The sequence below is a fragment of the Maylandia zebra genome, linkage group LG14, assembly GCF_041146795.1.
Source record: "Maylandia zebra isolate NMK-2024a linkage group LG14, Mzebra_GT3a, whole genome shotgun sequence".
Taxonomy (NCBI): Eukaryota; Metazoa; Chordata; class Actinopteri; order Cichliformes; family Cichlidae; genus Maylandia; species Maylandia zebra.
Genome location: NC_135180.1, coordinates 8,042,294 through 8,057,107, shown reverse-complemented (window position 1 = coordinate 8,057,107; position 14,814 = coordinate 8,042,294). Strand labels below are relative to the sequence as shown.

Sequence of the window (14,814 nt, the reverse complement as noted above, 5' to 3'; positions counted from 1 at the left end):
TCGCATTTGCAAGTTTTTCAGAAAACTTACTGACCTTGAGGTCAAGATCAGTCGTATTCAAACTCATCCAAGATTTTTAGCAAATGCTCCTATTGTCACCTCGTTCTCAAGTTAAAGCATTCACAAACCTGGGTCCATCACGCCTACCCACCGGGGTGACCACAATCCCCCATCAGGCTTTTACAGCTGAGGGGGAAAAAGGCCAAAAATAAATCTTTAATGTCAGAGAACAGAGCCAGGCAGTGTTAATTCATCTCAGTTTATTCTTATTCACATTTAAAACATTTTCATGGCAGCACATTCTTCCAACCATACAGGCGAGACATCCTGTCCTGCAGAAAAACAAAATCCCATAAAATTCTTTTTTTTAAAAAGAAAAAAAAAGTCTAAGGGTACGTCAGTGATTAAAAACAAAACAAAAAACATCATAAGTCATATGGAGGATAAGCAGCATTTAAAATTTTGGGGGGGAAAAAGCGTTTCCTGATAAATGTGTGTTTGTGTGTTGTAGCAGAGCGGGCCCCTGCTTCACCTTTGGATCAATCCCTATCAGTGTTAGAGGAGCTAGAGAGCCGACCAACGGCGTGTCTGCGGTCCTTTCAGTTCACTAAGCCTGACGGGGGCTTAAAAATCACATTGGAGCGAGGGGTGGAGAGATACTGAACGAAAGAGAGAGAGTACAGCTGGCAGCAGAGAGAAGGACGATTTAAAAATCTGAAACCAGAGCGGGGTTGTTTTCTAGCCTGCGTGTATTACTGCCTGCTTGTCAGAGAGTCGTCTTCTTGCTACAGACCGGGCTCACATTGTTTCTATACACAGGCTGCCTATACGTGATCCATGTGTGCCGTGTACACAGCAGCAGAAATAGAACTGCGTGTGGCTTTGCAGGGATTGTCGAGTCTCCACAGAGCCTGCTGTGTTGTTGGGAATATAAATATCAATATGTTCCCGAGGAAGCCTCCACAGAGTCTGTGCACAGCAGATGTCTGGGTAAACTGTTACCCGAAAACCACAGCATTTCTATCTGAGGACATGTGGTTAGACTCGACATAGGAAAATGGATTGACACGTTCTCTTTTAATCTCTCGCTCCCTTCATTTCATTCATCAGCTCCTATAGACATCTGTCAGAAGATGGAAACAAGTCAAAAAAAAAAAAAAATAAGAGCATAAAACCAGAAGATAAAACACCCAAAATGGAAAACCCCCAAACTTGTGTAAACAAAACCCTTTGCGGTGGCATCTTAACCACCTGTTCAATGTCATCGCCTGCATCCTCAGCAGATGTCTGATGTTCAGTCCAGAGGCTGGTTACCATAAGAACAAATGGGCCTCAGTTTCTTGCTGTGTGCGTTTAATGTGTATGTGCCGTCACTGGTACTGGAGGTAGTTCTTTAGTGTCTGCGGCAAGGGGAGTGTGTCAATGTGATGGATGCGCTCTCTACCCAGAGCCAGTCGAGCTACTCGTCTGCACAGGTCCATGAGGGGGAGGGGCTCCGCTGTTAGAGATAGAAGAGAGCACAGACACGGGTTAGAGTCCAAACGGGCCAAGGAACAACTTCAAAATGCTCCAGGTATAGATGACAAATCATGTCCAGAGTCATTTTAGTCACAGTTTACATTAATTTTTAAGTTTGGGCAATATTTCCTGTGAGGCAGGAAAGCATAAAGAAGCATAAACATGTAGACACATTTCATATCAAGGACAGTAAGACACTTTGCAAAACAAAACCGTAGGTCATGGTAGTAATAAACTACAAACTTTTACACCAACTAGATTTAGGACACTTAATTGACAAAAACTGAAATAGTTGGATGCTTTCAAAGTGACTAAATGACCTTTCAGTCAGAACTAAAACACTGCTGTCAAAATTAACAGCGCCTGCAATAAGAGAAAGAAAAGCCCAGCAATCAGACGACCCAACAAGCAAGCAATTTGGAACAGCGGGAAGGAAGAACCAGGCGCAGGGAGGAGCATTTGCCACTAATGGCTGAACTTTTTTGCATTTTGAACCATGCAAAACTACTCTGGTCGAACCCAAGAACAACAAGCAGGGAGCTAGGAGTGAGCATAGGTCGTCCCTTTCAAGCCTCATTAACCATTGTAAACCAGAGGGAGCAAACCCAGTGATACATGTTAACATTTGTTTCATCGTTTTGTGTCATTATAGAGCAACTGCTGCTGCAGTTAACAGACACTCAGTGACGGGTTGTCAAGTAAACACCAGGAGCTGACATTCTGTGCAGAGTGTAAAATGCTTTGTTTGATTAGGACTTTGTTAAATTATTACTGCAAAACACAAGAACACGAGGAATTTCTTTCTTCTTTTTAATGGACTGATTGCACAAAGATAATACTTAAGGAAAAAGGTTTATGAGTGTGATCATAAGGCAGATGCGACCTTGTGACCTTGCATGAATGCAACTCTGTTGTTCTGAAGTGTAAAACATCAGTCAAACTAATGTTACAGCACTCAAAATGTAGCAGCCTTTTTTGGGTGGGGGCAATCTCACGACTACTTTAATTACGTTGCATCTTCATACATGCGAATGGAAAGAGAAGCAGCTGTTAACAACATTTAAATATATACACTTGTCATCACTTCCAACAGAGTGTGCCCAGCAGAGCACGCCAACTTCCCTCCCACCAGTTTTAGAGGCAACTGATGTCTGTGCATGTCACACAGACAAGCCTCTTAAACTGCTACCCCTGTACGGATGTCAAGCTGCTCCACCTAGAAGCACCATCTGGTGAAGCAGAATTCCTGCTGCTTGGAGTCCACTTAAACACTGTGTGAAGGACATGAGGAGAGACGTTTACACCTGCATAAAAACCCAGTTACACACACACACACACACACACACACACACACACTCTAGTTGACGGGGGTAAATATTGAAGAAAGACACTTCCGTGAGCCAACCTGACCTGCAGGATCCACTTCAGTTACACACAGTCACAACACAACAATTACTCACACACAAACACAGTTGATACTAGATTTTCTTCCCAAAGTAGATGTTTTCAGTAACCACATCCATCAGCACGAATGCTATTTCCATCTGTTCAGTCAGCTAGCTGAAACAATCTAAGGAGGGCCACAGCACACACTTACAGTCTCCATCATCTGCCATAACATTACATGGCCCATATGATCATATACAGCAGCGGTCCCCAACCCCCGGGCCTCGGACCGGTGCGTGAGTCGTTTGGTAAAGGGCCGGGAGAGTTGAGGCTCAGGTGTGAAATGTACAGTTTTAAGGGTTTTTATCGGTTTTCAGCGTTATTTTGTTATCATTTACTCGGTTTTCCTTGGTCTTTTCACGTGTGTTATGAATAAAAAAAAAATTTCGGTACCGGTACTAGTTTTATTTTGTTGTATTTATCCGCGACACCTTAAAGGCCGGTCTATGAAAATATTGTCGGGCATAAACCGGTCCGTGGCGCAAAAAAGGTTGGGGATCGCTGATATACAGTATGATGTGTGAAAACGTGCCAATGATGGGATGCAGTTCTCTTTTATGTAACAAAGTTTTGGCTTTTCCTCGTGTCCCGGGCAACCGTGACAGCATGATCACAGCTGTCAAATATTAAGCTTGTTTATTAAAAAAACAAAACAAAAAAAAAAAAAAAAGATAACATTGAGAACATCTGCCAGTGACAGGTTCTTAAGAATTAAGATGGGAATCTACACGAAACACTAAAAACACAGACTGGATCAACCCAGCCGTTGATTCAGCAAACACAGTAAAGTGGTGCAGTTTTATGTCTATGAAACTATGATCAATCCCAAATGTGCAAAGCTGACTGATTATGACACTTAGGGTGGGTGTAATATAATGGGGCCAGTTCCCGTACTTATGAAGTCATAATTTTTTTTCAAGCCTTTTTGAGCCCTAAACTAAAAATCAAAATTTCAAACCACTCATATGTACTTCACGGTCCTGTTACTCAAAATATCCACAGTATGAAAATGAAATAAATTCTGAGAGTTGGAACTTGTTCCAGATTTGACTGCTTTTAGATGGAACAACGTCAGACTGACTGTTTCCAGAACCTGCTTACAGTCTGAAGCAATGAAAATACATTTTAAACATCCACAGAAAAGCAACAAGGGCTATGGCTGACCGAGCCCTTACTCTCTACAGTTAACAGTATGCAGCATTACCACAAACCGAAACCCTCTGCCAAACTCCTATGATGTGCATACATGAGGACTATTCTGACAAGTGTTCATGGAAATCAAGCACATGGAGCTCATCAAGAGACCTCGGGCATTCCTCTGGGCATGAACTGCTGCCACTGTGGCTTCATGACCGCTGAATGGCAATCACAGCTGAAAGGCAGCAGGAGCTGGTGAGGCTGGACAAGCACACATCAATACTAATTAAAAACCGCCTTCATCATTTTATGTCTTTGTTACAATCAAAGCTGATGGGCTTTCCGTCCTCATGCTTGTCATGTTATTTGTAAATCATGGCGAACATCCCACCAAATCTCTCTGCTGTGGTTTTGCTAAGTGACGTTTTGAAAGCACAGTGAGGGGAAGTGATGAAATCCAGCAGCTGAACAGGCATAAGGAAATCGAGTAGAGCTGTCTGGATTTATGTGAGTGTCGCATGCTTAATGAGAAGTCTTTGTTAAGGGTTCTTTGTGGACATGTGGCAGTGTGGATTTATTTGTAGAAACATCAACAAGCCCATATCACAAAGACGAGTTGAATGAACTCCGACTTAATATAGACAATGTGCAGCGATGTGTGCAATGAGACTGTACAGCCGATAATCCTTCACAGCAGCAAGTGAAATACTTGGCAGGCCAATTGCATCCCTCCAACATCTTATTAGCCTCTCTCTGCAAAGGCAAGTCCATTCTTTAGCGCAGCAGCTTAGCAGATTAGAATTTAAGTCTTTGCAATATAAACCGATGATACAACATCATCTCCATTCAGCCTGCAGCTTGTGACGGGCTGAACTTTGCTCTCGAGAACAAGGAACGCGCTCTTGGTGCACGTGGAGCCTGTGCATATGCATGTTCCCTTGACAGCAATCAATCAGCCTACTAGCAGTAGCCTTAGCATATGGATAGTTTCCATAGTAACCAGCTCCTTGCACCCCCACTATGTGATGTCACTGTACCGGTAAAGACTCAGATGCAAATGTGCTCTGTGCAGTCCACTGTCTGCATCTGACTGTAGCCTGTTAAAATTGAGCCAAATTCAGTTGTTTCAGCTCAGATGGAAATGACTGTATTAAAAAGTAGCTTAATAGCAGCAGATCCCCCAATAAAGACACAGCTGCACACCCCGATTTACAGCTACAATACCACTGCTCTAATTGGACTTCTAGGTTATAGAAGTAGGTTCTATAAAGGGTTGTTCACATTTTCACAAGTGTACTTACACTTAGTTTTAAGCTGATTTTTTTTTATTTTTTAAACAAATGGAAAATTCTGAAGGACGTCTGTCATACTGACATAATATTGGCAATGGATCTACTGCCGCATTGAATAATTCACATTACAGTACAATTAGAACATTCTCCTTGGGACTTGGGGGGAATAAAGAAACCGGTGGTTCCTCCAGTGCTTTGTGGAATTTTCTCACATTACTCCCTAGTGCAGTGGTTAACGCAATCACTTGGGAAGTGAAAGGTCACTGGTTTCAAAGGTCACAGTCCAGAAGGGCATCTGGCCAATTCTGAACATTGGCTGTGGAAAAAACTGGATTTTGACTGCATGTGGTTGCAGACCTGGTCCTGACATTGCTTTGCATTCACTGGAAAAAGCCTCAATAATATTGATCATGTTCCTGCAGCATTAATATAAAAAGGATGAATAAGGATAGGATCGTTAAATGAGGTGAAAAATGTCAGTGACTATAAGATGTCATACAGTGTCCATGTACATGAGTCTATGGTGTTCCCAAGTACACGATGTGTAAACCAGCAGCTTGGTGTTAATGACAGATTTTTTTGCATGTTACTCAAATCAACATAGATGTCATGAATCACTGTGCAGCAACAGCTTTAACCATGCATTTTGTATTTGTGGGTTCTCTTACATGCACACACTCTGATACAGTGCAATTACAATTAATGTGAGTATTTGATTATTTGGATAAACTAGTGGAGCATTGTTCTAATGGAGTTTTTTCACCTGTATTGTTAAGGTGCTGGAATATCTATGACCCCTGCAGAGCGCTTCTTCCACACTGCGCTGCAGAAGTAGTGCACAGTGCAAGGGGGAGCGAGTGCTTGGAGACCTTCGTTCAGAGAACCTTTGATGACTTCTGATCACTTGTGTTTAAAAAAAATAAATATAAAAAATACACATACAACATTACACAACACATTTATGTCTCCCCCTGTTACACAGATGAGATCACTATGGCTGAAATAACCAGACAGGTGTCTGTAACAGGGGAATGCATATAAAAAAATTAAAATATTCCTTTGCAACAACATTTCTTGATGTATTTGATTACACTCAAGCAACCACCCAGCTGCAGTCCAATTAGTTCATATTTTTCTGCTCTGTAGCCACACTGACTACAGTTTTTGCGTGCCTCAGCTGTAATTGCAGCAAGAAGAGTCCATCTTCTTCTTGCACATTTGAAATAGGTTTAAAATTTATTTTTAATGACTTATAATTACATTAAGAATTTCTTTATGAGCCTGTCAGTCAAATGACAGAAAGTCTAAAATCTGCTAAGATTGGGCCTCTGTGTGGGTGCGTGTGTGCATGTCCATGTACATTTGTCATAAATGAGTGTGCATCATGTCAGCATTAGGTTTATATGCTTATGAATATTGATGTGAATTATGAATGCTATAAGTGGTTCCTTAATGTCTTTTTGTACTCCTATAGAGGTCAGCATGTTTAATGTACATTTATCTCAGCCCACACCTACAACAGTTGTTTTCAGAGGTACTACATGTGCATGCATCAGCAAGGAGAGCTGAGCAAAAAGAGAAGAAGAAAAAAAACTTCGTTATTTAGAGTGCAATGATGTCATTACATGTGAAAAACCATTATTTGCAGTATTTCACTCATTACTCTCTGACAGTGCTCTCCTGAGGGATGTGGGGTTTCTACAAACTTGCTGGAAGCCAGTCACTGCCGGCACAAGCTGGTCTCCATGGTAAGGGTTGCCTGGGGTGACAAGTGGTCCTGTCAGACACTGATGATGAGCACTAACAGAAGGTAGGCACTGTCCATCAGCTGATAGACTCGACTAACACTGACAAGTGATCCGAGTTTGGATTACAAAACTGCTTCTGTTCAAATCTGCATATGTTCAGTCTCAGTCGAATCAGTCTCAGATTCGACTTCACACCACATCCAGCTGTGACTATGTTCAGACTGTTGGGATATTGGAGCTCATTTTAGAATATCACTGATGAGCAACAATACAATTTAACACAATTACATTTTTTCTTTTTCTTTTTTTTCTTTTTTTTTTTTTTTTAAATTCTCGAGTGCTACTGTACACGCTTTAAAACTTGTGTACCCATTTCCATTTCATCAGTGTACATAGTGATGTTAAAAATATAGTGACATATTTGGACAATATTGCTTATATACAGTCTTACGCTGTGTTACATAAACCATCTGTTCAGGTTGTGTGCTTCTGTTAAGTATAGGTAGAGCTGGGCGATAGAACGATAACGATATCTATCGCGATATAACTTTTACTCGATAGAGAAATTAAGCTATCGTGATAGACCTCGCCGCTCTTGTCCTCTTTTAAAAAAAAAAAAAAAAAAAAAAAAGATCAGCCAATCCAAATTAAGTAGCGCAGAGCCGAACCAATCACAGCCGCAGCGTCACGTCGCGTGACTTGTAACGTACAGCACAAGTGCCAAGCCGCACGTGTGTTTGTTTGGGAAGCAGCCAGCGCATAATGGAGGAAATGAGTGTGCCGACTAGAAAAATCAACCGAGCGTGACCGAAGAGAAAACAGATGATGGTTACAACGCCGGAGAGATTGTCGAACGGAAGAGCCATAGAAGTTCCGTAGTTTGAAGGTATTTCGGCTATTTCAAGTCTGACAAAAAACAGAGTAGCGTGCACTGTAAATTGTGCCGAAAGCAAGTCTGGAAATACAATGAACTGGTGCATGCGTCACACTGTGCGCCACGTTATTGTTTCGGTGAAATGAATTTCTACAATACTGTTAATTCTACTCTCTGCAGTGTTTAAATGCTTACATATACACACAGTTACTGTCCGTCCACACATACGACTCGGTTCTGCTTCTATGCCCCAGCTTTGTTTACTTTTTCCCACCGAGGCTTCTAGACTTCTGATTGGCCAATATTTCTGCACGGTTAGGAATCTAGCGCCACCTGCTGCTTTGGCATGTTCATAGCAGCGTTTTCCTTCATTTCTGCCTTTATGTGTGGATGGGATTATTTTTTAAAACGAAAACGGAAAATCTCCGTTTTCAAAAATACCTGTGTACGTGTGGATGTAGCCTCAGTCTCTGACTGGAAGCGCTAATTCGTCATTCGGCTTTTGTCAGACTAAAGTAACTGTTAAAACTGTTTGAAAAGCTCAGCTATACAACAAGGAGAGATTGAGAATTTCCTTTTAGTTCTCAGTTTATTTGATATTGACAAAAGTTAGTCAGTTTTGTCTGTTCTTCTGTAAAACAAACTAAGATTTATTTTTAGAATTAATATTTTGTTTCTAAGTGGAATTGACAATTTAGTAGTCTGTTTCGTTTGTTCTATTTTGAAACTTAAACGCTTTAGCGGCTGCCTTTTGTGTAGTTTGCAATATTTGCCTTTATCTGAAAAAGTCTCATGTTCCTTAAGTACATCTACCCTGTTGAACTTATTATGGGAAATAAATATTTAAATAAAAACAAGCTGCTGATTATTTCACATTTTACTTGTGAGCAACGGCACATTTAAATCTTACAAATATAGTTATTTGGCTTATATCGTGATAGATATCGTTATCGCCTGAAATGAAAAAAACATATCGTGATATGAAAAAATCTCATATCGCCCAGCTAAGTATAGGTAACAGTTTTTATAAGGGATTTTTGGTTTCCATAGCACAATAACTAATTAAAGCTTCACCAAACAAATAACAACTAAAGAATCAATAAAGAGGTGAACTAAAGTGTGAGAATCTCATAACCTCACTTTCCAGAGAATGAACCACTGGACATGCCCACTGTCTTCATGCAGTTGATGAAATCATTATTCCTTACAGCAGAAATAATCAGAATCTGCTGCAGTTTTCAGTAAAGTTTAACTGTTTCGAAATATTATCCAAGACACTGATTTGCATTTTATTTCAATCTATTCTAATAAAATGTGCTTCGGGCACTTCATATATTGTTTCCAAAGAAAACACTGACGCACCGCATTATTGCCATTCAACCCAAAACTGGTTCAGCACCATGCATGTCATCTGACATGCAAACTGACTGTTAGAGTAGGTTTAGCAAAGAATCTTTATCATCCTTTGGAGGCATTTAAGTCAGCTTAAAAGTGGAGCTCTTTGCCAATTCTTTATCTTTCCTCCTGCTTCCAGTCTGCCGTGTGAGTGTCCAAGTGTGCGCTCTCCCTTTCACCTACCGCACTCATGACTTATTTGGAATAGCCAGAGACTCAACTGACAGATTTACGGCACACTAAAGGGGAGATGGAGTATGAAAACATGTGGATAAGGACGACTGAGCACCTGATGCACTAGGTGGACAGAAGAGGCCCGCAGGCTGGCAGGCACCCACACCCACCTAACACTTAAACAAGAACAAAGCGTAGGAAGGGGAGGTGAGCTCAGAGTTGGCAGCACATCAGTTTGTCTGGCCTCACTCAGGTGTGACGGCTTGTGGGTAACTGTTGATGGTTCCCTTTACTTTCACATGTGCAGCCCACTAATTTTAAGTGCATAGACATCAGCTCACCATAATAGACGACCTAGTTATGTCTTACTTAGAAATTGGGGCTTAGGTAGGTCCATCTTTCTGGCACGTGTTCCAATTTAGTGATCCTTGAATTCCACCCACTTTTCCCTGCCTTCCTTCAATATGACAAATGTACTGAGGTAACAGGCTCCTAGCCATGCTTATCCAATACATTAGCATAAAACTGGTGCGGTTGTCAGACCTACTTTTAAAATGATGGGTGCATGTGTCTATATAAATAGCCCTTAAGGTGCTTAAGCAGCTCTGTTCCCAAAATGAGGGGAAAAGGGAGCCAGAGAGATGTCTTGGAATGGACAGAACAAGATGACCTGTGTGGGCGATGAAGGAAACTGTGGTTTTTAAAAAACCCCCAAAGGGATTTCTCTCTATACGCAATTGGCAATGCAGCTATCTAAATTGAATGGTCCACTCAGAATGCTAAACGAATCAGATATCATTAGTGGAAGAATTTTGTATTGGCTTCTCGCTTCCTTTTACATTGCATCGGCAAACAAACGAGTTCCACGCAATCAACTGCCATGAATTTAGTCTCTGCTCAAGAAATGGAGGCTAACAACAGAATTACTACACAGACCACTAAAATAAGTGATAGCTAACAGCACATGCAACATTATAGGCAAACAAACAACCAATCTTAAATGGGCTTAGTATAAATGTGTTTAGCTCCAGTGGTCATTCCATACCAGTTCTGCCTGGGAAGCTTTCTAATACGTCTTAGGAAGGCCCTTAGTGTGACAGCTCCTTAGTAGTGAAGCTAAATATTACCAAGATGGGATCTGCCATGTTAATATTATGACATCTCTGGTGTACGGTGAAAGGCAGCTATAATGCGTCATCCATCTTTACATGCAGTCTTGCAAGAGAGACCCAACTGTTTACCCACTACCTCAGTCAAATCTCTAATTGCTGTCAATCATAACCAAATGCATGTAGCAGCAGTTTGAAAGCTCTGTGGTACATAATATAGGATAGAACACCAGTTGAAAAAGGGTGTCATTGAGACCACTGTTTCATTGTTCTACTCAAAGTGCACCCACAAGAGCAGCACTCAGCCAGTCATCAGTGCTGATCACAAGTCCTAAACTGATGTCCTCTTTACTTCAAAGGGTACTTCATTTAAATGCTTAATTTACACCAAAATGGGCAGATAGAATTACCAGGATCACTTTAGCCAGAAAACATGTCTGACTGTTACATCTATTCGATACTAGAAGTGGGACATTTTGATCAACAACACCACATTCTGACTTAATAGCAAGCATAACAACACTTTGGATTTAAAAAAAAAAAGAAAAAAAAAAAAAAGCAACAACCCACACTTGGTAAGTGCTTGCAAGTCAGTGAATGAGCTCAACCTTAATCTTAGACCTTGCATAAATTAAGTTACAGCTTGCATCTGTGCTGTGAACACTGCTAACAGTGCTGAACGCCAGACAGCAAGGAAGAAGAAACTATGGCTTTTACATGGGGCAATCCTTGACCAACAAACTAGTGAGCAAAGTGACTGATCAACAATTAACCACCCACCTTTGCACACAAAAGAAAAAGTCAGCTAACCCGTTTCCACAGCAACCGACCACTAGAGCAGGGCGATAGGACCAAAAATATTTATCACGATATACATTTGAAAATTTGCGATAACGATATAACTGACGATATAATTGACACTAGACAAAATACTTTACAACTCCACAACTTTATTCGTGAACAAAAAAAAAAACAAACAAAAAAAAAAAACATCAATGTACTTTCACTTAAACAAGCAGCTTTTTTTTTTATGTGCATTAAAGTTATATAAAAATTTAACAGTGCAAACGCAAATTCCTTGCTGACAGTTTAACAAAAAGGCAGTTGGAAATTGGCCGACATATCCTCAGCATAACCATGTATAATATCTACAAAACGTAAGAGGTTATACACACACACACACACACACACTACGGTAATATTATGTTGAAGCACAGTACGTATCACTCCGCGAGGCTCCTGCCTACGTTAGCCTAATGCTCCTCAAGCGGTGCGGCTACGTAGCTTAGCAAAGTCGTACTAAAACATTTGACCGATGTTCGAGCGCCGTGTACCACATAAAATCGTTTCGAGGTCAGTAAACACAACCAGAATTCATACATAAGGCACACGGGATTATAAGGGGCACTGCCGACTTTCAGAAAAATCAAAGGATTGATTTTAAGTGTTCCGTATTTTCCAAAAAACATGGTAATAACGACGGCCCGCTAGCATGCTCTACCAAAAATAGTGCTTTGTTGTGTATCTAACAGACGAAAGCTAAACCAGTTCCACACCACTGAAGTTGCAGCATTTTTACATTTTTAAGTTTTACCCATATTCTATCGCAATATTTCATTTTCTTATCGTTGCCCAACATTATACTGGTATTACCGTGAATGGTACGATATGGCCCAGCCCTACCTACCACCACAACAAATGGGTGTGTAAATACTGGAATTAAAGGGGGGGGGGGGTATCAGTGTTGAAAGGAAGGGGGAGAAAGACGATGAAACAGGAGGGAGGTAATGAAACACAATGAGAATTGGAGGAAAACACAGTTGATTTACAACCAGGGGTGGACATGCATGTCAGCAGGATGTCTGAACCCCTTCTTATGTGGTGTAAATTGCTGCCATTACACCGACTGTGGTATCATGAGGCCTGGTGTGGTTGATAGAAAGATCAGGCCAAAATCCAGTGACACCATGATAGCCAGTTACAGGTATAAAAGTGATTTAAAAAAGTAAAAATAATAAATAATCAAAATAATAATAATAATAATAATAAATAAACAAATAAATCCCGTCTCAGTAGGTGTGGCTTTCAACTGTATCTGGGACTCAAGACCAAAGTTTGGCGTTGAGTCTGTGAGGATGAGAAAACTGCTTTAATGTGGGGTATTAAGGGACAATACAGACAGGAGAAGGGTAAAAGGATACTCATCTCTTTTCGCTTCCTGGGGAGTGGGATGAAGAACAAAGGAGTCCAAGTGGGGGTAGAACGAGGGGAAGAAAGGAATGAAAGAACTACATGACACATGAAAAACCAAGAACCGAGAAAGCGAACAATCAGTGAATCCTCTGTGAGACCCAGGAATAAGGGAGCACTGACATCTCCGAGCATACATATTGACGCTTCTATTCTTCTCTACATCAGAGAGATGTGCTTTGTGTCTAATATCATACACTGATCTCCCATGTGCAATCTGCCACAACACAGGCTCGTCTGAACATTTGAGACTTCCAAACTCAACAGACAAAAACACGATATACCAGGCAGACAAATGGGAGTACGATTGTGTCGATTCATGGATCATTAATCTATAATTTAAAATGTTAAGCAAAATGAAAATGAAAACAAACGGTTTATTTTTGCAAAGACTAATGAAGCTCGTCAATAGAAAACAAACTATAAATGTTCTGAGAGTTAAACTAATGAGAATCACTAACAATTTACTTGCTAAAAGCACATCCATTCCTGACAGACCAGTGCAGACTGCTGTATAGTCACTTCCATGCTATACTGGCACACCTTTTAGCTACATCTTATATGCGATTAGGTCTATGTTGCCGCAAAGAATTTACCCGAGTAGGTATTTTTGGAAACTCATCTTAGCATTTCATGTTTTTAACTTTTACATCCATCGCAAAGATCACCATCATCACTGCTGAATGAGGAGTACCACCTGCAGGACGGCAGCTCCTGATACCAGTCCTTTATCTTTTCTAGTCACAAACGATGCTGTCATGATGCCAGAACTGCAAATAGTATCACGCACAAAAATAGGCAACAATCATGAAAGACAGCAATGAATGAATATCTAATCCCACAGTAATTTTTACTGTTGATTAGAATAGTTTGTTTTTTTGGACAGCCCTAGTCACAGAGTACCCGACAATCAAACGACCTCCAAAAGGCCTGAGCCTTGTGGTGTGGCTTTCACACTTTTCACCCCCCCCCCCCCCCCCCACCCACCCAAAAAAAATAAAAATAAAAGACAAAACAAAACACATTGAGCTCTTATATGTGGGAAACTGTACACCATACAACCACATACCCACATCCTCTTATTAGACCTAACTGAGGGGCCAAGTGGACAATTGAGACAGCCGAGCTTATATCCTCAGGACATTCCACTGATCATCGCTGTGACCGAACTCTGAAATCACATTACATTAAAAGAATGATACCACTGGCTGACAGTCGGCTGCTTAAATGTGTCGCCATATATTGACAAAAACAATTGACCAAATGTTCTGTAGGACAGAGAGAAGAAATACCTCGACCTTCTAAAGTTCGGGGCTGTGTTGTACTCACTTTTTGAAAACAGCAGTAAATGTTAACACTTCAAAGCAAGATTTCCTTTGGTCTGGGCCGGACATTACAGCAGCTTCACGTTCAGCCGTGGATCCATACATTCAGAACACTCAATGAAATCCCTCTTTTTGATAGCATACAACTTTAAAGTGGATTCTCCGTTTCAACCATGTTACTAGCTGTCCAAGGGCTTATCACTGATATAAAAAGGACTAGCATACAGTGATTTGTGAACTGAAACTAGTCAAAGAAAAGTGCCATGCCTAATCCTTACACAGACCACATTAGTATTTTAACATATTTTTCACACTAGCCAAATCCCACCTTCACACGAAGATGGGAAAATGTTATCATATATACGCAACAAGTGTGATCGTCATGATGTAACGACAGATGTACTGTGGCATGTTTTGTTCACAGAGCCAACTTTAACCTTAAGTTTCTCACCATTCAAGGCTAGACGCTTAACTCAGAAGCACACTGGGAAATCCTCCAGAACTCCCCCTCAACTGTCTGCTGTCCACACATGGCTCACAGCCATG

The 14,814-nt window shown here is 40.9% G+C and overlaps 1 protein-coding gene across 5 annotated transcripts in view; it reads right to left on the bottom strand.

The window, feature by feature from the left end:
- Positions 1–245: 245 nt before the first annotated feature.
- LOC101469014 (SPRY domain-containing SOCS box protein 4) overlaps positions 246–14,814 on the bottom strand; it is a 65,138-nt gene continuing 50,569 nt past the window's right edge. For all 5 annotated transcript variants that reach the window (XM_023153236.2, XM_004562810.4, XM_012922322.4 and 2 more), the window contains one exon: positions 246–1,498. In XM_023153236.2, coding sequence (XP_023009004.1) covers positions 1,371–1,498 — 128 coding nt within the window. In that variant the 3' untranslated portion in view covers positions 246–1,370. The remainder of the gene's footprint in view (positions 1,499–14,814) is intronic.